This window comes from Bufo gargarizans, chromosome 9, assembly GCF_014858855.1.
Source record: "Bufo gargarizans isolate SCDJY-AF-19 chromosome 9, ASM1485885v1, whole genome shotgun sequence".
Lineage (NCBI taxonomy): Eukaryota > Metazoa > Chordata > Amphibia > Anura > Bufonidae > Bufo > Bufo gargarizans.
This window is the reverse complement of record NC_058088.1, coordinates 117811109-117836263: the sequence shown is the minus strand read 5'-3', so window position 1 is coordinate 117836263 and position 25155 is coordinate 117811109. Positions and strand designations below refer to the sequence as shown.

At 44.9% G+C, this 25155-nt stretch overlaps 1 protein-coding gene across 3 annotated transcripts in view; it reads left to right on the top strand.

Annotated features, from left to right (window-relative positions):
* DLG3 (discs large MAGUK scaffold protein 3) overlaps positions 1 to 25155 on the top strand; it is a 370064-nt gene that overhangs the window by 184324 nt on the left and 160585 nt on the right. For all 3 annotated transcript variants that reach the window (XM_044268852.1, XM_044268856.1, XM_044268850.1), the window contains one exon: positions 1799 to 1852. In XM_044268852.1, the coding sequence (XP_044124787.1) occupies positions 1799 to 1852 (54 nt within the window). The remainder of the gene's footprint in view (positions 1 to 1798; positions 1853 to 25155) is intronic.

Sequence of the window (25155 nt, the reverse complement as noted above, 5' to 3'; positions counted from 1 at the left end):
CACATAGGTAGCTCTGAAATGATTTATCTTTGTCTCATTTTTTTTACAGCACAGAAACCTGACATTTTAACAGGGGTGTGTAGACTTTTTATATCCTCTGTATATTAAAACTTCCTTTTTCTCAGCAATGTGGGCACATATAAACATGGGACCAAAATATGTTCTTTAAGTTAATAATTCTGTAGTTATATTGATTGGTGAAGTATCACTAGGCTATGTAGTCACTGTGTGCTATATAGTCCAGTCCCTACTCCTCTGAGCATCTCCATCGAAACAGAGGAAACGTATGTATGACGCTTATTAGACACCTTTTTAACTTTTGACTTTTTTGGAAAGGCCTTTTAAGATTGGGAGTAAAGTTACTAGTAAAGTAAGCATAGTGTTTTATCCTCCACACATATACACGCAGCCCGTTTTAGTAAAAATACAGAACTGACCCCACTATATTCAACTTTAAGACTAGGCTCAGACAGCACAGTTTAATACATCCCCTCCTTGTAACCACTTCTTTTTTTGGCTACAAAATTGCACAGTGTTAACTTAAGGCTTTGGCTACTAACTGGTTTAAAGTTTCATAAAAGTCCCAACCACAGTGGTGTGTCACTCATCAGATAAAAGTAAGTGGTTGCCGAGAACCAGCATCACAATCATTGCAGCCCAGGCCTTGAAAAGAGTCAAATCCACCTGAGAAGAGTCCTGGTTATTCATGAATTCCTGCTCTCCTGCCCACCTGCTGATGACTGACCGGCTTCTACCTAGTTTTCTCCCTTTCTGTCTAGGAGAGAACTGCCAATCAGCAGCGGGTGGGCAGGAGAGCAGGAGATCATGAATAACCAGGACTCTTCTCAGGTAGATTTGACTCTTTTCCAGGCCTGGGCTGCAATGATTGATGCTGGTTCTTAGCAACCACTTACCTTTATCTGATGTATGACACACCGCTGACATCAGCATTTCTGTCACTACTTTATACTGCCCTCATTACGGTCAGCATAAAGTTGAGGACAGGTTCCCTCTAATACCTTCTACAGGAAAGTCACCGTGTTACCCTATCAGTAAATGGATTATCCAACAAAACATTTTGTTTGTAGTTCAATCCAGCCCATAATTCAAAAAGGTTTTAGTATTTGCACTTAATTAAAAATGCTTATATCCCAAGATACTGTAATCTTGGAATAATGTTAGTGTAGCACGGCCTGCCGTGTCGACTTCATTAAATGTGTTGAGGTGGACACGCATGCCCAGTCTTGCTTCTCTCTCTGCTCCATCCTGTATGTGGAGGTATCTCTGGTGTGGGCATTTAGCTGTTTCCGAAGCTGCAACAACTTCTCTGCTTCTCAGAAGAGATTCTGATCAAGAGCAATTCCAGTAACATTGTCTCACTCCCTGTGTCTCACATTCATCCTTTACTCAGTATCTCCTCTAAGCTGATGCTTCTGGCTCACCACACCAGACATGTCTCTGTATACTCCGTGGAACACAGAGAGAAGCAAGATTCATTTGGGTGTCCACCTCTGCACATTTACTGAAGTGGACACAGAAAGGCTGTTGAATAGAAACATCAGGTTGTGCTATACTAATATTATTCTGGGGAGATCCTGGGATATAAGCTTTTTTTTTTATATGTGTGGGATATTTGTGGGATAACTTTAATGTTTATTTCATTTGCTCCTGCTTGAATATCTTCTAGGCTGTCTTTTAGGATCAGGAATAACGTTGCGTACCTTTGTCATTGATATCTCCTCTGTATTGCATTATATTTTGTGGCATGTGTCCAACGTCCTGTTTTTTTCGTCAACAGGCTGGTGCCGCACCTATGCTGGTGAACACAGACTGTCTGGACCCAGGTTCTTCGGTGAGTGAAATCAGAATATCATATCATACAAGCTAATTCTTATTTCATCCAGATGCTAGCTAACATGAAGGTAAACCTATTGTCAAAGTTGTTGTCCGAGACTTTGTTATTGGTGGCCTCTCCTCAGGATAGGTCATCATTATCAGACCTGAGGGGTACGCTTCCTGTCACCCCCCACCCATCAGCTGTTTGTTGAGGTCATGGGATGACTTACCAAACACAGTACCATACTTTGTATAGCGGATTTGCTTGGTATTGCAGCTTAGACCCTTTCTCTTGAATGGGACTAAGCTACTCCTAGGCCTGGGAAGAGGCCGCAGTGTTAGCAGCCTCTACAAACAGCTGATCGGCAGGGGTGCCAGGAGTCGTCAATCAAAATCAGAGAAACCATAATAATAGTGACTTTGCACAAAGAAAAAATGGGGCCCCCACTAACCTTGAGATCAAGGAGGTCCCATTTCCCAATTTCCCAACTGTATTATTAAGTGCAATGAAAATGGCACAGTCATTCAATTATGACTTTGTGGGGCAGTGGCAATACTCAGGATTGTCCCATTGAAAGTTAAACACTTGTTTGTCATTAGACTTGTGAGCCACATTGTTGCTGCACTCTATACACATACATATATATATATATATATATATATAAATATAAAATGTTTGCGTGTATGTCATCGACATTATTCGTAAAAATTCAGCAATTAATCTATAACTTGGCAAATCTTTGTTCACAAAGTGTATTATTGGCAGAACTATTCCATGTGTTGGTTTAACTCTTTAAGGTCCAAGCCAGTTTTGGCCTTAAATTAGTTATTCAACTGTTTAAAACTGTGGCTGGGTCATCAGTATCTGATCGGTGTGGGTCCGACACCCGGGACCCCTACTGGTCAGCTGTTTGAGAGGGCTCCTGTGAGTGCCACACCTTTTCGCTGCTTACACTAGGCCAGTGACATCACGACCATCAGTCACATGGCCTGAGCAAACAGCAGGTGGCACTATATAGATACATTTTATTGAGAAACTCGGAGGCTGTACTACATTTTTGACTGCATGCAATTACAAAAGTACTCATATCCAGGTGCTGGTGTGAAAACTAGAATATTTTTTGTGGGAAAATCCCTTTAAGTGAATGTTAATCCATTGAGGCAGCTGTGCAAGGACTTTTTTATTTATTGGTACCATCTAAAGGTGCATATGACTTTTTTTATATAATTGTTTGGGAAGTGAAATGACCAAATGCAGCTATTCTGTATTTTTTTTTAACAGATCTTTTTATAGATCAGGTTGGATGTGGTGATACCAATTGTGTATGTAGTTTCTTGTGTGGTGTAGTTTCTTTTCTTTTCTTTTCTTTTCTTTTCTTTTACCAATAATAAGGAGGAATAGTAAATATAGAATATATATATATATATATATATATATATATACAGGGAGTGCAGAATTATTAGGCAAGTTGTATTTTTGAGGATTAATTTTATTATTGAACAACAACCATGTTCTCAATGAACCCAAAAAACTAATTAATATCAAAGCTGAATATTTTTGGAAGTAGTTTTTAGTTTGTTTTTAGTTTTAGCTATTTTAGGGGGATATCTGTGTGTGCAGGTGACTATTACTGTGCATAATTATTAGGCAACTTAACAAAAAACAATTATATACCCATTTCAATTATTTATTTTTACCAGTGAAACCAATATAACATCTCAACATTCACAAATATACATTTCTGACATTCAAAAACAAAACAAAAACAAATCAGTGACCAATATAGCCACCTTTCTTTGCAAGGACACTCAAAAGCCTGCCATCCATGGATTCTGTCAGTGTTTTGATCTGTTCACCATTAACATTGCGTGCAGCAGCAACCACAGCCTCCCAGACACTGTTCAGAGAGGTGTACTGTTTTCCCTCCTTGTAAATCTCACATTTGATGATGGACCACAGGTTCTCAATGGGGTTCAGATCAGGTGAACAAGGAGGCCATGTCATTAGATTTTCTTCTTTTATACCCTTTCTTGCCAGCCACGCTGTGGAGTACTTGGACGCGTGTGATGGAGCATTGTCCTGCATGAAAATAATGTTTTTCTTGAAGGATGCAGACTTCTTCCTGTACCACTGCTTGAAGAAGGTGTCTTCCAGAAACTGGCAGTAGGACTGGGAGTTGAGCTTGACTCCATCCTCAACCCGAAAAGGCCCCACAAGCTCATCTTTGATGATACCAGCCCGAACCAGTACTCCACCTCCACCTTGCTGGCGTCTGAGTCGGACTGGAGCTCTCTGCCCTTTACCAATCCAGCCACGGGCCCATCCATCTGGCCCATCAAGACTCACTCTCATTTCATCAGTCCATAAAACCTTAGAAAAATCAGTCTTGAGATATTTCTTGGCCCAGTCTTGACGTTTCAGCTTGTGTGTCTTGTTCAGTGGTGGTCGTCTTTCAGCCTTTCTTACCTTGGCCATGTCTCTGAGTATTGCACACCTTGTGCTTTTGGGCACTCCAGTGATGTTGCAGCTCTGAAATATGACCAAACTGGTGGCAAGTGGCATCTTGACAGCTGCACGCTTGACTTTTCTCAGTTCATGGGCAGTTATTTTGCAACTTGGTTTTTCCACACGCTTCTTGCGACCCTGTTGACTATTTTGAATGAAACGCTTGATTGTTCGATGATCACGCTTCAGAAGCTTTGCAATTTTAAGAGTGCTGCATCCCTCTGCAAGATATCTCACTATTTTTGACTTTTCTGAGCCTGTCAAGTCCTTCTTTTGACCCATTTTGCCAAAGGAAAGGAAGTTGCCTAATAATTATGCACACCTGATATAGGGTGTTGATGTCATTAGACCACACCCCTTCTCATTACAGAGATGCACATCACCTAATATGCTTAATTGGTAGTAGGCTTTCAAGCCTATACAGCTTGGAGTAAGACAACATGCATAAAGAGGATGATGTGGTCAAAATACTAATTTGCCTAATAATTCTGCACTCCCTGTATATATATAGCACAAAATAAAGAGATTGGGGCAGCACCGCTGTATATTGAATGCAGACAGAGTGCCAGCGGCTGAGAAGGCGATCCCCCTTCAGATAATAAGTAGAATTTTTTTTTCCACAGCACCTCCAAAGCGTAAAATAAATTCAGGCTTTATTCACCAGACAGGCAACGTTTTGATCCGCTCCCTGGGATCTTTCTCAAGCAGTGACAAAACATACTAGTGCACAGTGCATATTTATACAGCTAGCTCCGATCTCAGCCATTGCAGCATGAGCCTGGCTATGTATAACAGCCGACTCCCGCTGCAGATGGTGCGGATTCAACTCCAGAACCTGCACCATCCCTATGGGCATTAAATACCAGCGCCCAGCGATGTACATGTATGGGAATTTGTATTAAGGGATTAAAAAATTGGGAGCATGTATGCTTCTTTTTGTTTAGGATCCCCTAATTTTGGTGAAAATGCATAGGAAAATGTCATAGGTAAATAAAAGAACTGATTTGTGTAACAGTTGAAAAAAAGACAAAAGTCTATAAACCTATTATCCTAATGCTGCAGAAGATAGCTGTAAATTTCCTAATATTAGGAGATGATGGGGGTAATTTTTCATTGCCCCTAAGCCTTTCTGGTGTAAAAAAAAAAATTGCAAACCATGGGTTTTGGACTTTCTAAACACCATTTGCACAACATGTTTTGCATTATCTGTGTTTTTACACTATCCTTTTCTAAATGGGAGTGTGATGTAGACCTGGTGTGGAGGGGTAGGCGAGGCCTAGGGGGTGCTAGTCGGCGCTGACTGATTCACGCGCATAACAAAACGCAAGGTGCATATTAAAATATATAATACTATATAACGACTATATAAACTGACTAGGGTCTCTGCCGCACTGGTCTCTGCTGCACTGTACCGTATCTTTTGCCCTATAAGACGCAGTAGAACAATAATCATTTTTTTTTTCATTACACCTCAGGTCAGACCAGCAATCATACCCCCAATGTTAATCAGACCTCAGATCAGACTCCCAATGCTTCAGATCAACCCCCCAACCTTTAGCCATCTATCAGCCCCCATGTGAGCCATCAGCCCCTTATGTGAGCCATCAGCCCCTTATGTCAGCCATCAGCCCCCCATGTCAGCTATCAGTCCCTTAGGTCAGCTATCAGCCACATGTGAGCCATCAGCCCTTATGTCAGCCCCCAGGGCAAATAAAAAACAAAAACAAAAAAACACTTACCTCTCTTGCTCCTGGTCACCATCGGGATCCTCTTCATCCTGCTGTTGGCTGTGTATCGCGGCGCACAGTGTTAGATCACAGAGCGACCTCACGCTGTGCACAGCCCTGCACAGCCTATAGCCGAGCCGAGGACCAGGAAGTGGTGAGTACAGATCCTTCACCGCTTCCTGGCTTCCTGGTCCTCCTGTGCTAATCAAGCACTTCCATAATTAAAGACTGCCTTGATCGCTGCGGCGCTGCAAACAATCTTCCAGGGCTCGATCCTGGGCCATGGCCCGGTGGTTGGGGACCGCTGCCATAGTGCTTCCGTTGGCTTCCGATCCATGCTTCCGTTCATGTGAATGGGTCCGCATCCATGATGCGGAGTGCACACGGCCGTGTGCATGAGGCCTAAGGCTACATTCACAGGAACAGCAGTTATTGTTTGTCACACAGCCATTTTTAGAATCAATAGAAGTCAGTGGAGCTATTCACATGGCCGCTTTTTTAATAGCCAGTGAATAGCTGCTGTCAAAAAATAGGAAATTTCCTATTTTTGACCATTTTCACGGTCAGACGTACCCTATTAAATTAATGAGACCTTTTTTTAAGGAGCGCACCTGTCTAATGTCCATTAAAACTGCTCTTTTCATGGGTTAAAGTAATGTGATGGTGTCATGGTCTTACCTTCTTGCTGTTCTCCTTCGTTTGACATGTGCTGGCGGCCATCTTGGTTTCTGGGTTTCTTGTAGCCTCCCACCCTGCGGCTTCTCCTTCCCACTGGGAGGAGCTGGATGCCTAGCTCATATATATAGGAGGTCTGTGGCTTCAGTTCCTTGCTTGGTCCTCCTGTGTTCACATGCTTCTAAGACTGCTGCTGCTTCTGGTTCCTGATCCTGGCTTCGTCTGACTACCCTGCTGGTTCCTGATCCAGGCTTCGTCTGACTACCCCGCTGGTTCCTGATCCAGGCTTCGTCTGACTACCCTTCTGGTTCCTGACCTCTGGCTTCGCAAGACCCTGCTTCGGTTTAGCCATCCGTTTGGACTTTTGCCTTACAGCTTGATTTTCAATAAAGCCTTCTTATTTCCACTTATCTCTTGTTATACGTCTGGTTCATGGTTCCATGACATTAGGACCAAGCCATGAATTCTGACAGTACAGGGCCATCCTCGCTACCTACGCTGGTTGCCAGACTTGATCAGCAGGATCACCTGTTGGGTCGGTTCGCTGTGGCGTTGCAAACCCTGCTTAAACGCACGGCTCATTTAGCTTCCGTTGCCGATGGGTCGGTTGTCGCTCCTGGGCCCGCTTCTACTGCCGCTCCGGTTGTTGCGCCAGAGTCTACCCCGACACCTGTTGCTGCGCCTGCGGTGTTTCGGGGTATGACCGGTTCTGCCCCCCTTCCACAGCGCTTTGGGGGAGAGCCAACTCAGTGCCGAGGTTTCCTTAACCAGGTGGGCATTTATTTCGAGTTGCTGCCACATGCCTTTCCTACTGAGAGATCAAAGGTGGGCTTCTTGATCTCGCTGCTCTCGGACAAGGCCTTGGCCTGGGCCAGCCCTTTATGGGAGAACAACAATCCGGTGGTTGCCGAGTTTTCCGGTTTTGTTGCTTCTCTTCGGAAGGTATTCGATGTGCCGGCTCGTGCTGCCTCTGCTGCGAAGCTCCTTATGTCCATCAGACAGGGTTCACGATCCGTAGCTGAATACACCATTGAGTTTCGTACCCTGGCAGCAGAGGTGGGCTGGAATAATGAGGCTCTGGTCGCTGCTTTCTCTCATGGTCTCTCGGATGCTTTGAAGGATGAGGTTGCAGCTAAGGACCTACCAGTGGAGCTCGAGTCTCTTATCTCTTTCCTGATTTTGATTGACACCAGACTCAGGGAGAGACCTTCCTTTAAGGAGAGTCTGCGGAGGTCTTCTAACAGATTGGCGCCTACGTTTGCTGTCCCACCCGTGCCTCCCTCTCCTCCCACGCCTCCTGGGGATGACTTGTCTGGGGGTGAACCCATGCAGCTGGGGCTTGCTCGCCTGTCCGAGGGGGAGAGGGCACTCCGGAGACGCGAGGGCCGATGCATGTACTGTGGTCTCGGTGGGCATTTTCGGTTGGCATGCCCGAACCGTCCGGGAAACGCTCGCACCTGAGATCCTGTCGGGGGCAGATCTTGGGTGGAGTCTCCTCGTCCCCGGTTTCCCGTGTTGACAAACCACTGATTACTGTTGTCCTCTCCTGGGTCGGGGGCTCGGTGACGACCCAGGCGTTGGTGGACTCTGGTGCTGGTGGTTTGTTCATTGATAGTGTGTTCGCTGCCGCCAATTCCATTCCCCTGCAGCCTCGAGGTTCCCCACTGGCTCTTGAGGCGATAGACGGCAGACCCCTTCTACCGCCACACGTGACTCATGAGACCCTTCCAGTGGGGATGGCCATTGGTGCCGTTCACAGAGAGTCGGTCTGTCTCCAGGTTATTTCGTCTCCACACTACTCGGTGGTCTTGGGGTACCCCTGGCTCCAGAAGCATAATCCGACTTTCGATTGGAGATCGGCCGAGATTCTCTCGTGGTCACCGCAGTGTGGGGCTAGTTGCATCCATGGGTCTGTCAAGTTGCTGTGTACTTCCTTGGACTCTCTGTTGCCTCCTGAATACGAGGAGTACCGGGATGTATTCGATAAGGTGAGTGCGGTTGCCCTACCTCCGCACCGCCCATACGATTGTGCCATAGAGTTACAATCTGGTGCCGTTCCTCCTCGTGGCAAAGTCTATCCACTGTCGGTAGCGGAGAATGAGGCCATGGAGGAGTACGTGAGGGAGGCGCTTTCACGCGGACACATTCGCAAATCCTCGTCCCCGCCAGGGGCTGGATTTTTCTTTGTGAAAAAGAAGGGCGGTGAGTTGAGGCCTTGCATCGATTACAGGGGTCTCAATCGCATCACGATCAAGAACGCTTACCCGATACCCTTGATTTCCGAGCTGTTCGATCGCCTCAAAGGGGCCACGGTCTTTACCAAACTCGACCTGAGGGCGGCATATAACCTGGTAAGGATCAAGGCGGGCGATGAGTGGAAGACCGCGTTTAACACCAGGACCGGTCATTATGAATCCTTGGTTATGCCCTTTGGGTTGTGCAATGCGCCCGCAGTCTTCCAGGAATTCATCAACGATTTTTTCCGTGACCTGTTGCAGCAGTGTGTGGTGGTCTATTTGGATGACATCTTGGTATATTCTGAATCCATGGAGGCCCACATTCTGGATGTCAGACGAGTGTTGCAACGGTTACGAGAGAACAAGCTGTTCGGTAAGCTTGAGAAATGCGAATTTCACCGATCCCAGGTAACCTTCTTAGGTTACATCATTTCCGCTGAGGGGTTCTCCATGAATCCTGAGAAGGTTTCGGCTGTCTTACAGTGGCCCCAGCCCAGTGGTCTTCGTGCCCTGCAGCGCTTTTTGGGCTTCGCCAATTATTATCGGAAGTTCATCAGGGACTTTTCCATGCTAGCCAAGCCTCTCACGGATCTGACCAGGAAGGGCAGTAATCCCCAGGTCTGGCCGCTCGAGGCCATCCGAGCTTTTGAGGCTCTAAAGTCCGCCTTTGTGTCGGCTCTGATTCTGTCGCATCCCAACCCTGGGTTGCCTTTTGTCCTCAAGGTAGACGCGTCTGAGACGGGAGTAGGCGCCCTTCTGTCTCAGCGTAGAACACCAGAGGGTCCTCTGCTTCCTTGTGGGTTTTACTCCCGGAAACTGTCTTCCGCGGAGTGCAACTATCAGATTGGTGACAGGGAGTTATTGGCCATCGTGCAGGCCCTTAAAGAATGGAGGCACTTGCTCGAGGGCTCGGTGGTTCCGGTTCTCATCCTGACGGACCACAAGAATCTGACCTACCTCTCTGAGGCCAAGAGATTGACACCACGTCAGGCCAGATGGGCTCTGTTCTTGTCACGTTTTAAATTACGTGGTCTCCTACCTACCCGGTTCCAAGAACATCAGAGCGGATGCCTTATCACGGCAGTACTCCGAGCTGTCCGGGGAGGAGTCGATTCCGACTTCGGTCATACCTCCGAATCAGATCCTGGCCGCCATTCGCACCAGCCTGACCTCTCCCCTGGGTGAGCAGATTTTGGCGGCTCAATCTGGTGCTCCCTCTGGGAGACCCAACGGCAGATGTTTTGTGCCTGAGGAGTTGCGCACTCGGTAGTTGCGAACCTACCATAACTCCAAGACCGCGGGGCATCCTGGAAAGAATCAGCTGTCCTGGGCTGTTTCACGTCTGTTCTGGTGGCCTTCTCTACGTTCCGACATCGCCGCATATGTAGCGGCATGCTCCGTTTGTGCCCAGAGTAAATCCCCTCGGCACCGTCCGTTGGGCCTTTTGCAACCCATAGCCACCGGGGAGCGTCCATGGTCACACCTGGGGATGGATTTCATTGTGGACCTCCCTGCATCCCGAGGCCATAAGGTCATTCTCATGATTGTGGATCGGTTTTCCAAAATGTGCCACTGTGTTCCTCTCAAGAAGTTACCCTCTGCACAAGAGTTGGCCACGATTTTTGCCAGGGAGGTCTTCCGGTTGCACGGTTTGCCCAAGGAGATTGTGTCGGATCGGGGGAGTCAGTTTGTGTCCAGGTTCTGGCGCTCCTTTTGCTCCCAGTTGGGGATTCATCTCTCTTTCTCCTCGGCCTACCACCCTCAGTCCAATGGGGCCGCAGAACGATCCAATCAGGCCTTGGAGCAATTCCTTTGTTGCTATGTCTCCGATCACCAAGACAATTGGGTTGACCTCCTGCCTTGGGCTGAGTTTGCCAGGAACACGGCGGTGAACTCTTCCTCTGGGACGTCTCCCTTCATGGCCAATTATGGGTTCCAACCTGCCGTGTTACCGGAGGTATTCTCTCCCCAGGATATTCCGGCTGTGGAGGATCACCTTTCCGTCCTACGTGCTTCTTGGGTACAGATCCAGAGGTCCCTTGAGGTCTCTGCGCAGCGCCAGAGACTCCAGGCTGATCGCAGACGAGCGCCCGCTCCTTCCTACCAGGTCGGAGACCGCGTATTGTTGTCCACCCGCAACCTCAACCTTCGAGTGCCCACTCCCAAGCTGGCGCCTCGCTTTGTTGGTCCCTTCCGAGTGCTTCGCAGGGTAAACCCGGTAGCCTATGCCCTTGCGCTTCCTCTTGGCATGCGGATCTCCAACGTGTTTCATGTCTCCCTGTTGAAGCCACTGGTGTGTAATCGTTTCACTTCCTCGGTTCCTCGGCCTCGTCCGGTCCAAGTGGGCAATCGTGAGGAGTATGAGGTGAGCAATATCCTGGACTCACGCCTGGTCCGCGGTCGGGTGCAGTTTTTGGTCCATTGGTGTGGTTATGGTCCAGAGGAGCGTTCCTGGGTTCCCTCCGCAGATGTCCATGCTCCTGCCTTGCTCCGAGCCTTCCACGCACGCTTCCCTCAGAAACCGTTCTTTACTCCGCGGAGGAGGGGCCCTTGAGGGGGAGGTACTGTCATGGTCTTACCTTCTTGCTGTTCTCCTTCGTTTGACATGTGCTGGCGGCCATCTTGGTTTCTGGGTTTCTTGTAGCCTCCCACCCTGCGGCTTCTCCTTCCCACTGGGAGGAGCTGGATGCCTAGCTCATATATATAGGAGGTCTGTGGCTTCAGTTCCTTGCTTGGTCCTCCTGTGTTCACATGCTTCTAAGACTGCTGCTGGTTCTGGTTCCTGATCCTGGCTTCGTCTGACTACCCTGCTGGTTCCTGATCCAGGCTTCGTCTGACTACCCCGCTGGTTCCTGATCCAGGCTTCGTCTGACTACCCTTCTGGTTCCTGACCTCTGGCTTCGCAAGACCCTGCTTCGGTTTAGCCATCCGTTTGGACTTTTGCCTTACAGCTTGATTTTCAATAAAGCCTTCTTATTTCCACTTATCTCTTGTTGTACGTCTGGTTCATGGTTCCATGACAGATGGGTTAAAATCACGGTGGGAGAGCAGATTATTCCCCCCCCCCCCCGTGCTTTTAATTAGATAAAGTGAGTATTTTAATTTTAATCATACTGAGGGCCACTAATGGTGGTAGTATTCATACTAGGGGTTGGGATAAAAAGAAAAAAATAAGCCAATTGAATTAGTCAGTTTTTAACGACTGTTTAAAACAGACAGCCAGAGAATAGATACAATAATGGTTTAAAAATGGTCATGAAAACCAAACATTGTGTCCAGTCAGCAAAGAAACAGAAACACACAATGTCTGAACACTTATCTGAAGGAGCTGTGGCTGCAGTGAAAACAGATCCAAAGTCAGCAGACAATATCCGAAGTACTTGCTTCAGCAGAACACAGATCCAGTGAAAAGATATCACACAGGTGAAGATACTCAAGCGAGAGATACAGCTCAAATGAAAAGTATAATCCGCACCTCTACAAAGGAGGAGGGGTGATTTAAAGGCAGCTAAGTCAAACACAGGAGAGACAGCTGGGAGGAAGGAAACAGAAAGTAAAGACCTCATCACAGGGGCGGAGAAACAGGGCAGAGGGAACTCCTCCAAGCTCTAGTAGTGACATCATCACAGGGGTGGAGAAACAGAGCTGTGAGAACGTCTCAAAGCTCTGGTAGTGACGATGACCTTCTTCCATTGCTCCAGAGTCCAATCGTTGTGCTCCCTAGCAAATTGAAGCCTTTTTTTCTGGTTTGCTTCACTTATTAGTGGTTTTCTTACAGCTACACAGCTGTTCAGTCCCAATCCCTTGAGTTCCCTTCGCATTGTGCGTGTGGAAATTCTCTTACTTTCACTATTAAACATAGTTCTGAGTTCTACTGTTGTTGTTTTTTTCAATTTGATCTCACCAAACATTTAAGTGATTCAGGATTTTTTCCCGCCACATTTCTTCCTCGAATATGATGGGTTCCCAATATCCTTCCAGTTTTTAATAATGCGTTGGACAGTTCTTAACCCAATTTTAGTAGTTTCTGCAATCTTCTTAGATGTTTTCTCTGCTTGATGCAGCCAATGATTTGACCCTTCTCAAACAGACTACTATATTTTCCACAACCACGAGATGTGTCTTTCGACATGGTTGTTTAAGAAATGAGAAGCAACTCATTGCACCAGTTGGGGTTAAGTAACTTATTGCCAGCTGAAAGATAATCGCCCATGCAGTAATTATCCAATAGGTGGCGACTTTTTTTTTTGGACAGGCAGTGTAGTTTGACTGTGCTAAAATAATGGGTTGCACAAATGGTTGGTCTCCCAGTGTCTATTTGAAAGGAAACATTTGCTGCCTATTTTGTGTCCCTCCTTGTACATTTGGTACATATGCAGTACAGAGGACTAGATAGTTCTAGTTTGGAGTTAGCTGAGAGAAGGAGCAACTCAATGTGCTTCATTCCTCACAGGATTGTACACAGGAAGCTACAGAGAATCACCTTCTCTGAAGATTATCTACTGAAAGATCTCACCATTTCTACAGTACTCAAGAAGAAAAGAGAGAAAGGATAAGGTTACAGAAACCGCATGGCTGAGTATAGGAGACAATCAGTAAGATATTTTTCTGTCTAAAGCTAACAGACTTTAATGAAATGAGGGGAATACGACTAAGATACCATTCACACTTGGACATTACCTGAACAGTTGTATCTTAAAACCTGTGCACCACAGTAGTGTACTACAGCCATAGCTTCTGCAGAAAGAGACTGTGACGATAGAAAGTAAAGAGTACTTTAACTCCCATCCTTGTTCAGATTCATACAAAACCATCTGGGGAAGATTTGCACTATATATTATTGGAATTGTGTTCTGAGAGTGTTGGAAGTACTGCAATGCAGTGAACCCTTCCCTTTCAGATGTCTTCCTAGCTATTATTCACATGGAAAGAACCATCCGTCTCTTACTGTCTAATTTGGTACTAAATTGTTACAGATAGTGACAATGTCTCTTGCTCTCTGATTCTCCATCTGGCGATAACTATATGGATTTGAACTCTATGAATCTGTCCAAGCAGTTTGCTCCCCCTATATATCAGTATAATAGATACAGTTGTCATATCACTACATGGAGAAATAGCTATGGAATCAAAGCTCTGTAGCAAAGACAGGCATCTTTGACCCCCGTTACAGTGTATTACAAGATTAAACAGGATACAACTGTAGAAATGAAAAAGAACAGCTCTCCCAATGTTATATTTAGACCGTTGATCATCCAGCATACAGAGAAGGTGCATGGTCCACTTGTTGGGCAAGTCACAGCCAGAATCCTTAATAGTAGAATGTAATGGACCTGTTAACCACTTTTTTATTTCTAACACTGTGAATTAGAAAGCACATTATCTGCATGGTGAATAAACATTCTCTGCTTGGATATACAGGTCCTTCTAAAAAAATTAGCATATTGTGATAAAGTTCATTATTTTCTGTAATGTACTGATAAACATTAGACTTTCATATATTTTAGATGCATTACACACCAACTGAAGTAGTTCAAGCCTTTTATTGTTTTAATATTGATGATTTTGGCATACAGCTCATGAAAACCCAAAATTCCTATCTAAAAAAATTAGCATATCATGAAAAGGTTCTCTAAACGAGCTATTAACCTAATCATCTGAATCAACTAATTAACTCTAAACACCTGCAAAAGATTCCTGAGGCTTTTAAAAACTCCTAGCCTGGTTCATTACTCAAAACCGCAATCATGGGTAAGACACAGAAGGCCATCATTGACACCCTCAAGCAAGAGGGTAAGACACAGAAAGAAATTTCTGAACGAATAGGCTGTTCCCAGAGTGCTGTATCAAGGCACCTCAGTGGGAAGTCCGTGGGAAGGAAAAAGTGTGGCAGAAAACGCTGCACAACGAGAAGAGGTGACCGGACCCTGAGGAAGATTGTGGAGAAGGACTAATTCCAGACCTTGGGGGACCTGCGGAAGCAGTGGACTGAGTCTGGAGTAGAAACATCCAGAGCCACCGTGTACAGGTGCCGCATTCCCCAGGTCAAGCCACTTTTGAACCAGAAACAGCGGCAGAAGCGCCTGACCTGGGCTACAGAGAAGCAGCACTGGACTGTTGCTCAGTGGTCCAAAGTACTTTTTTCGGATGAAAGCAAATTTTGCATGTCATTCGGAAATCAAGGTGCCAGAGTCTGGAGGAAGACTGGGGAGAGGGAAATGTCAAAATGCCTGAAGTCCAGTGTCAAGTACCCACAGTCAGTGATGGTCTGGGGTGCCATGTCAGCTGCTGGTGTTGGTCCACTGTGTTTTATCAAGGGCAGGGTCAATGCAGCTAGCTATCAGGAGATTTTGGAGCACTTCATGCTTCCATCTGCTGAAAAGCTTTATGGAGATGAAGATTTCATTTTTCAGCACAACCTGGCACCTGCTCACAGTGCCAAAACCACTGGTAAATGGTTTACTGACCATGGTATTACTGGGCTCAATTGGCCTGCCAACTCTCCTGACCTGAACCCCATAGAGAATCTGTGGGATATTGGGAAGAGAAAGTTGAGAGACGCAAGACCCAACACTCTGGATGAACTTAAGGCCGCTATCGAAGCATCCTGGGCCTCCATAACACCTCAGCAGTGCCACAGGCTGATTGCCTCCATGCCACACCGCATTGAAGCAGTCATTTCTGCAAAAGGATTCCCGACCAAGTATTGAGTGCATAACTGAACATAATTATTTGAAGGTTGACTTTTTTTGTATTAAAAACACTTTTCTTTTATTGGTCGGATGAAATATGCTAATTTAGATAGGAAATTTGGGTTTTCATGAGCTGTATGCCAAAATCATCAATATTAAAACAATAAAAGGCTTGAACTACTTCAGTTGGTGTGTAATGAATCTAAAATATATGAAAGTCTAATGTTTATCAGTACATTACAGAAAAGAATTAACTTTATCACAATATGCTAATTTTTTTAGAAGGACCTGTACACAAACATGTGACAATAATCCTCCTTCATTGGCTGGTAGGTATTTGAAAGGGTGTCTGTCACTACTTTTTTCCATTATAAACTGCTCCCTGTTCCCTTTAGATCAAATTTAAAGTGTCTAAGACATACCTATTTGTTGATATATAATTCTTTGTTTCTCCTGAAAAAGATCATTATTCTGATATACAAGTTAGCTGAAAAGAGCCTAAGAAGCAGTATCCTTGGGCAAGGGCGTAACTATCATAGCGGCAGACCATACGACTGCTATGGGGCCCAGGGCAAGTTGGGATTATGTCCTCTTCTACAGGAGATGACAGAAACCTAGCTGTCACGAGTAATGGGGAGGGGATAACACCAAATGACACACAGAAGGAATAGACCGAAGTCTAGGCCTCAAAGCTAAGGGAGAGGGATGGTGAACTCCTAGGAATCTCTAGACCTCTCCTTGACTCCTGCTAGTATGAATACTCATACACTGGAACCTAGGCCCTGAAGACCCTGGAAGGCCCTAAGAATGGTGGCAGGAAATGAGACTACGGGTTCCTTCCCAGATGAAGGAACCACCATCTCCCTGAGGCCTAGACAACAACACACACAAGCGAACAACAAAATGCAAGACAAAATGCACTTAGCTTAAAGCAGAATGGAGGAGCAGGAGATCCAAAGGAACAACACACTAGCTCAACTAACTAAAGCAGAAAATATCACCTGCATGGTAAGCAGTGTGAGCCAGTACTAAATAGGGCCTCAGTAATGACTGCAAGCTGCACCTGACAAGAGGTGTCATTACCAAACACAACACTGAAAGGAAAAAAAAGAGAGACTGTCAGATACCCTCACGTGCCGCCAGTCTCTCCGATCTTCTCACCTCTGTCATTGGAGGGACCGTGACACTAGCTCTTGAAATCTTGCACAGGCATATATTACCTGTCTGCGCCTGCACTGTGTGTTCCCTTCTGTGGCTTCATCAAACCTTCCAGCGCATGTGCACCACAGGCACCAGGAGCGGTTTACAATAGAAAAAGGTGGTGACAGACCTCTTGTTTTAATGTGGTTAACATATAGCTTTGAGTAAGGGTGCATGATGAATGAAGAATAAGGTCTAGCATTCTACTGTTATAAAGTAAAACAAATCTCTATTCCATATCATTAACAATGTTGCCAGAGTGCTGGACCTTATTGTTGAGGGTACTGATTAAACAGGAGATATTTTGGGAGATGAATTTTTTAAATGAAAATGATAAGTGTTTTTTAATCTTTGTCCATCGAAAGGAATATAATATGATTTCAGTAATCATATTTATTTGTCGGCCTTATCTTAATAAGTTTACTGGGGAGTGCTATTTCATGATGACATCATTTAGAGATAACTATTTGCTCCTACATTGAGCCAGTATTAAATGAGGCACATTCATTAAACCCCTATGCCCGTTTTCTGACTTTTAGGGGGTTCTACGCTGTGCTCACCACTTTTTCAAAAAAGGGAGCATTTGCGTGGGTCTGCACAGGGCACATTTATTTTAATTTACATGAGAGAAGATTTCAGTTTTGGTGCATGGACGGCATGAGATGTGCCACAGTTATTAAGAGGCGTGCGCATGACTAAAGTGGAGAAGATATTAAGGCCTGGGCTACACTGCACTTTTTGTAACGCCTCTAAGGCTGGGTTCAGACCTGAGCGTACTTGAACGTACGCTCTGTATGCGCGATTGTACAGGCGTTTGCAATCGCGCATACAGAGACAAGCGAACTCCCATTGTCGCGCGTTCCCGCTGAAGTCTATGTACGGGAACGCGCGACAAGACGCCCCAAAGAAGATCCTGTACTTCTTGGGGCGTCGGGCGTTTTACAGCGCGATCGTACGCGCTGTAAAACGCTCAGGTGAGAACCATTCCCATAGGGAATCATCGGTTCTTGCCTGTTGAGCGTTTTACAGCGCGTAGGAACGCGCTGTAAAACGCTCAGGTGTGAACCCAGCCTAATAGATTTCAACTATTAAACTACAGCTGCAGTCCAAATAAATGCGTTCAGTTGAATGCAATTTTGTGGACTGCAGCTGTCATTCAATAGTTAAAATCAATCTGTCGCATTACAAAAAGTCGCAGTGTAGCCCAGGCCTAAGACTGGGGTATAAAATGTTGGTTTTAATAAATGTCCTATTTCTCATTTTTAAAGCATAAATCCAGGAAGTGTTCTGGAGGTCTTTCTTAGAGACACACAACCTGAACATTCACTCGCAGTGAGTTTTAGAAATTAGGAATACAGAGTACCGTATGGTTAATTAGTTTGTGCTCGTTTACTGATATCATCTAATGAGATCTGGTCTGTGTTAATGAGAAACCTGTTACAAGTAGATGTTACGTGTCCTCTGGGTCTGGGTTTCTATTCTATAAAAGTCAACTTTCTGGGATCTAGACATTCAGGCTGTGCAAATTAAAAATAGAGTTACCGTCCTTCAGGTACATTACGGTACTAGATGTGATTGACTGTTAACCAGATTTATCCCATAAGTCTCTTGGGAGACATGTTTCTTTGTTAACCCGGTGTATATTATGCTATGTTTAGACTCACAAGTGCCATTATGATACTTGGCTTTGCATTGCATTAAGTGCATTAACATGTACACTAGAAGTTAATCAATCTTGAGTATAACAGTCGTTTCAGTTTATTTTTAATATGGTGTAGGGGCAGAGATGTTAAACATTTTTGTAATATAGTTTATTAAGGAAAGATTTTTTTTACCTGGAGAGTCAGTCTTCAACATTTTCACAGCTAGTGGGTGTGGAACCACCACGTCGACAAACCAGTTTGATCTAAGGTTGTTATCCTTGCAGTTCCCTGGTTTTCACCCGTTAATCACCTTACAAGAATCTGGACTTCGCTGCAGAGGAGCTACCAGGTTGCTTCCTCTTGGCATAGTCCCTGTGTAGTTAGCTGCTAATCCACTTCACCGTTCAGTAAAATACTGAAGACTGAAGAAAGTCTCTTCTTAGTAACATTTGGCTAGAGTATTGCTACATTTGGTTTGAGCATTGCTAAAAAGACTCTTTATACCCTGTCTTCTAGTACAAAGATACATCTTTCTCTAACAAAGTACTGTATATTACAAAAATGTTTAACATCCCTGTCCCTACATTATATTAACCTTTTTTTTTTTACAACAGTTACAATTTAAAACAACTGTCCCCGTAGGAGTCTTTACAGGAGATGATTGCCAGTTATTTATTTTCTTCAGATCTTGCTCTTTGGCCTCTTTATCTCAGCTCCTTTAGGGAATAGCTGTGGTCCGTAACTACAATTTACAGTGTCTCATCTCAAGTAGTCCAAGGAACACCTCCTTTCTCATAAATGGTTCAGGCTGCTGATTTCCCCCACCTCCCAGTGAGAAAAATGTTATCAGTTATCTACTACATACCCGTGTTTTTTGCCATATAAGATGCACCGGCCCATAAGACGCACCTAGGTTTTTGAGGAGGAAAATAAGAAAAATAATGTTTTTAACCAAAAGTTGTGCTTTTGGTGAGTTTTGAACTAATGGTGGTCTGTTGATGACACTATTATGGGGGATCTGTGAATGACGCACTGTTATGGGGATCTGTGGATGGCACTGTTATGGGGGGGATCTGTGGATGGCACTGTTATGGGGGCATCTGTGGATGGCATCACACTGCTATGGAGGGGGATCTGTGGATGACACATAAATAGCATCCACAGATCCCCCCATAACAGCGTCCCTGTGTAGTGTAAATGACTGCCAATACAGGGGTTGGGGGCTCGCATCTAGTTTTTTAATGGCAGCGGGGCCCGGTGCAGTCACTGTATTCTACTGCACCAGGCCCAACTCACTATTCTAGCAGCCTGTACTACCGTACTTACTAACTTCCGTAGCAGGCAGGAGGCCGGGCGGGTGGATGGGCGGCTGCAGCGTAACTCACTACGTCACGCGCCCGTGCCGCCTGCTTCATTCATAAAGTGGGAGTTATGGAACAGCGTGACGTAGTGAGTTACGCTACAGCCACCAGGCCTTCCTGCCTGCTACGGAAGTTAGTAAGTACGGTAGTACAGACTGCTGGAATAAAGTTTAATTCTATAGTTAAACATTACCTACACTTAGATAGGATTACTACAGTGAGCGGGGCCCGGTGCAATAGAATACAGTGACTGCATCGGGCCCCGCTGCCATTCCTAAACCAGATGGTGGCCCCTAGACCCTCCTCCCTCCCCGCTGAAACACCCTCCAGCCGCACTGTGCAGTATGCGGTCGGCAGTGTATCAGTGTAAACTGCAGCATTCGCCCCATAAGACGCACTGCCATTCCCCCGCACTTTTGTGGGGGAAGGGGCAGTGCATCTTATAGGGCGAAAAATACGTTATTTACTGAGGCAAATGAGCCTCAAGCTGGCACTACCCTTTAAATAGCTGATGGGTGAATGTAGAGCTAACAGGATTAGAGAACCTCACCTACATGGCGGTATGCTTACTTTTAAACTCATTTTGTTGTTGAGAGACTCCCTTTCACAGTACTTATTGGGCTCAACTGGCATCAGTATCCACTAGTAGTGAAAAAAAGTTCAACTACTCTCAACACAGAAATAGCTTTCAATCAAGATTCCTTAATACACAATTTAAAGGGATTTTCCAAAACTGGAAACCAATGGTCATGCGATAGGCATGCTGTAAAGTAAAAAAAAAAAAAAAAAGACTCACCTGTTCAGAGTAATCTGGGTCCAGTGGTGAGCTCCTGTCATTGCTTCCAGTTGCTAATAGACTGGAAGTGTACCATCCACATGCATGTAACCACTGCCGACTAGTCAATGGCCTCAGCGGTGACCTTGGTCATGTGCCATTTCTGAGAAAATCAATGCTGAAGCAACTGATTGGCTGGCATCAATGATATGATAGTATCTATACTTCTGATCCAGCAGAGACTGGAGCTTGGTGCTAGACCCAGAATGCTCTGAACAAAATATTTTTTTTATTTTTACACCATGACCACCCCCCTCACCATTGGTCAGGAAGAATATAACTTCAGTGTCTCTGTGAAATATAGTAACATAGTAACATGTCCCTCTAGTTCAGCCTGTTATCCTGCAAGTTAATCCAGAAGAACCAAAAAAAAACTGTCAGGTAAGAAGCCAATTTTCCCCACTTTAGGGGAAAAAAATTCCTTCCTGAATCCAATCAGGCAATCAGAATAACTCCCTGGATCAACAACCCCTCTCTAGTAACTATAACCTGTAATATTATTACACTCTAGAAATACATCCAGGCCCCTCTTGAACTCTTTTAGTGAATTCACCATCAACACCTCTTCAAGCAGAGAGTTCCATAGTCTCACTGCTCTTGCCGTAAAGAATCCTCTTCTATGTTTGTGTACAAACCTTCTTTCCCTCATTACAGTCACAGTCCTTTTCTCATTCTCAAGCATTCTCATTTTATACACTAACCTTTTATGTTGTACAGTGTCAAATGCTTTGCAGAAGTCAAGATATGACAACCACTGATTCGCCGCAGTTAAGTCTAGAACTTACCTCCTCATAGAGACTGATTAAAATAGTTTGACATGACCGATCCCTCATGAAGTCATGGTGATATGGTATTATTTGCTTATTTTCATTGAGGTACTCCAAGATAGCATCTCTTAGAAAACATTCAAACAGTTTACCCATGACAGATGTTAAACTTACTGGCCTACAGTTTCCGGACTCTGTTTTTGGACCACATTTGCTATGCACCAAACCTGTCGAACACTCCCTGTCAAAATAGAGACCTTAAATAATATAGGTCCGCTGGCTATGACATTGCTGAAAGAGGACCTTTCACCTGGAAAAACATTGTGAACTAAGTATCCTGACATATACAGTGGCGCCGAGGGATCTCACATCACTTACTATTATCCCTGGGTGCCGCCCCGTTCCCCCGTTATGTCCTCCGGTATCTTCGCTCAGTAGGTTATAGTAGGCGGAGACTTAGGACTCTTGGTTATAGTAGGCAGAGTCTGCCCTTGTTGTGCTGGGCGTCTCCTCCTCCCAGGCTGTAGCGCTGGCTAATTGCAGCACAGAGCTCACAGCCTGGGAGTTTTTTTTCTCCCAGGCTGTGAGCTCTGCGCTGCGATTGGCCAGCGCTACAACCTAGGAGGAGGAGACGCCCAGCAGAACAAGGGCAGTCTCCGCCTACTATAACCTACTGAGCGAAGATACCGGAGGACATAACGGGAGAACGGAGCTGCACCCAGGGATAATAGTAAGTGCAGTGAGATCCCTGGGCGACGCTGTATATGTCAGGATATGTTTTTCCAGGTGAAAGGTCCTCTTTAATTCTCTTAGCATACAGGGGTGTCTGCCATCTCTTTCCGGCAATCTGTCTATTTTAATCTTTTTAAGACGCCGCTGTACTTCTTCCTGGGTCTGACAGGGCACTTTTAATCAGGAATTAAATTTTGCATTCTGTTTTTCATCTGACAGTTCATTTTCCTCAGTGAATACAATTGAGAAAAAAATATTTAATCGCTTTGCTTTCTCCTCATCACTCTCTGCAACTCGGCCTCATCACTCTGTAAAGGGCCGACACCTTCAGATTTATACTTTTTACCATTTATATAATTGAAGAACATTTTAGAGTTAGTTTTACTCTCTTTGGCAATGAATCTCTCTGTCTCTAGTTGGCTGCTTTTATTTGTCTTTTACATATTCAATTTTTTTCCTTATAGTTTTCCTATGCTTCCTCGTTGCCCTCCTGTTTTAGTGATTTAAATGCTTTGGTATTTTTGTTCCTCCCTGAAGAAACACTCTTTGAATGATAATTAGAAGGTTATTATTTTATGGACATCTGTTCTTCTGTCAGGTCTATTGTTTAATACCAAGTCCAGTATGGCCGTCCCTCTAGTCGGGTTCTGAACCAGTTGGGAAAGGTAATTGTCTTTGGTTATTGCCAAGAACCTGTTTCCTTTATGAGATGTATAGGTTTCAGTTTATCGGTCTATATCTGGGTAGTTGAAGTCGCCCATAATAATGACCTCATGATTTGCCGTCTCATCTATCTCGTTTAGTAGTAGATTTTCTGTGGACTCTGGTATATTGGGGGACTTGTAATAAACTCTGATTAGTATTTTATTATTGTTTTTGCCTCCAAGTATTTCTACCCACAGTGACTCCACATGTTCATGTCCCTCACTTATATCTTCCTGGAGTGTGGGCTTTAGACAGGACTTTACATAAAGGCAAAAACCTCCCCCTCTCCGGTTTTGACAATCCTTTCTAAACAGACTGTAACCCTGTACGTTAACTGCCCATTCATAGCCATTAGGGATGAGCGAATTTCATATTTTGAAATTCATTTTCGGTTTGTGTTGTGGTATTTACTGAATTGCGTTATGGATTCCGTTACCACGGACCATAACACAATTCCATGATGGAATGCATAACTCCAGCATAACGGAAACTTCTATTATGACGGAATGAATAACGGAATGCCTCTAAAGGCATTCCTGTCATGGAATTGCGTTATGGTCCGGAGTAACGGAATCCATAACGCAATTCAGTAAATACTCCAACACGAACCAAAAACGAATTTCAGAATATGAAATTCGCTCATCCCTAATAGCTATCATCCAGCCGTGTCTCAGTTATTCCCACTATGTCATAGTCCTCCTCACACATCACTAATTTCAGTTCCCCAGTTTTTATATTCAGGCTTCTGGCATTAGTATACATACGGTTAAGAGGTTTATGTATATTTTTACCCTACACCTTTTCTTCTGAACTGTTCGAGCCCCTCCTTTAATTCCTCCCCCAGACCACCTACCTTGCCCCCGGTCGCTATCTTCCCATCCTATAATGTAATTACCCTCCCCCAGTCCCTAGTTTAAACACTCCCTCAACCTTCTAGCCATCTTTCCCCCCAACACAGCTGCCCCTTTCCCATTGAGGTGCAGCCCATCCCTACGATAGAGCATGTAGTCGATAGAAAAGTCGGCCCAGTTCTCCAGGAACCCAAACCCCCTCCTTCCTACACCAGTTCTTGAGCCACTTGTTAACCTCCCTAATCTACCGCTGCCTCTCTTGTGTGGCTCATGGTACCGGTAGTATTTCGGAAAACACTACCTTTGAGGTCCTTGCCCTTAGCTTGTGGCCTAAATCCCTAAAATAATTTTTAAGGATGCTCCACTTACCTATGACTTTGTCATTGGTTCCGATATGGACCATGACTGACGGATCTTCGCCAGCCCCTCCCAATAATCTCTTCACCCGATCCGCGATGTATCAAACTCGAGCGCCAGGAAGAGAACACACCGTTTGATGATCCCGGTCTTTGTGATAGATCGCCCTATCTGTAACCCTAATAATTGAGTCTCCCACTACCAGCACCTGTCTGGCCTGCCCTGCTCTCCTGGTGCCCTGCTTACTGGAGCTGACATTTCCCTGACTGGCAGTGCTCTCCCTAAACTGACATCCCCCTCATCTGCCAACCTTGCAAACTTGTTGGGGTGTGTCAGATAAGGGCTAGCCTCCCTGGCACTCATCCCTCTACCCTGCTTTCTAAATGTTACCTATATATATAGTTCAATAAATCTTTAAACACAGAAAGTCCAATAATGTGGTTCATTCATATTCACAGATGAGCAATATAAAACTGCTTATATTCAATAATTTCAAGTCATATGGTGTCTCATTCAACCCTCTAGGTTTTGCCTAAGATCGGCTTCTTCTAGGGTGCAAGTTCCACTAATAGTTAAACAGCTTTTATACTCATAATGAAATAATTAAAGGGTTTGGCCACTTTCTGGCTATTTGAGACCAATGTGTAGGTAAGATGATCTGGCACTTACTACTGTAATTGATATCCTGTTGATATCCCGTGCAGTTTGCTATATTACATAAGCCATGCTGTCTTGTTAGGCGAATCTGCTATGCTGTCCACAGATAGGTCCTCGTCCATAAGATGGCTACTGATGGAGGTGACCAGACATCACTCAGCCTCATTCATTCAAACTTGCAATAGTGCAAGTGCAGTTGGCAGGCGCAGTGTACTTGAATAGAGGAGACATCACATGGAGGTGATCTGTGTGGTCAGATGACCCTCCATCAGCATTCATTTTAGGGACAAAATCTCTGGGTGGAAAGCACAAAACACTTGACAAGGGGGCATACCGTACGATGTATAGAAAATGGTGCAGCATTTCAACAAAGT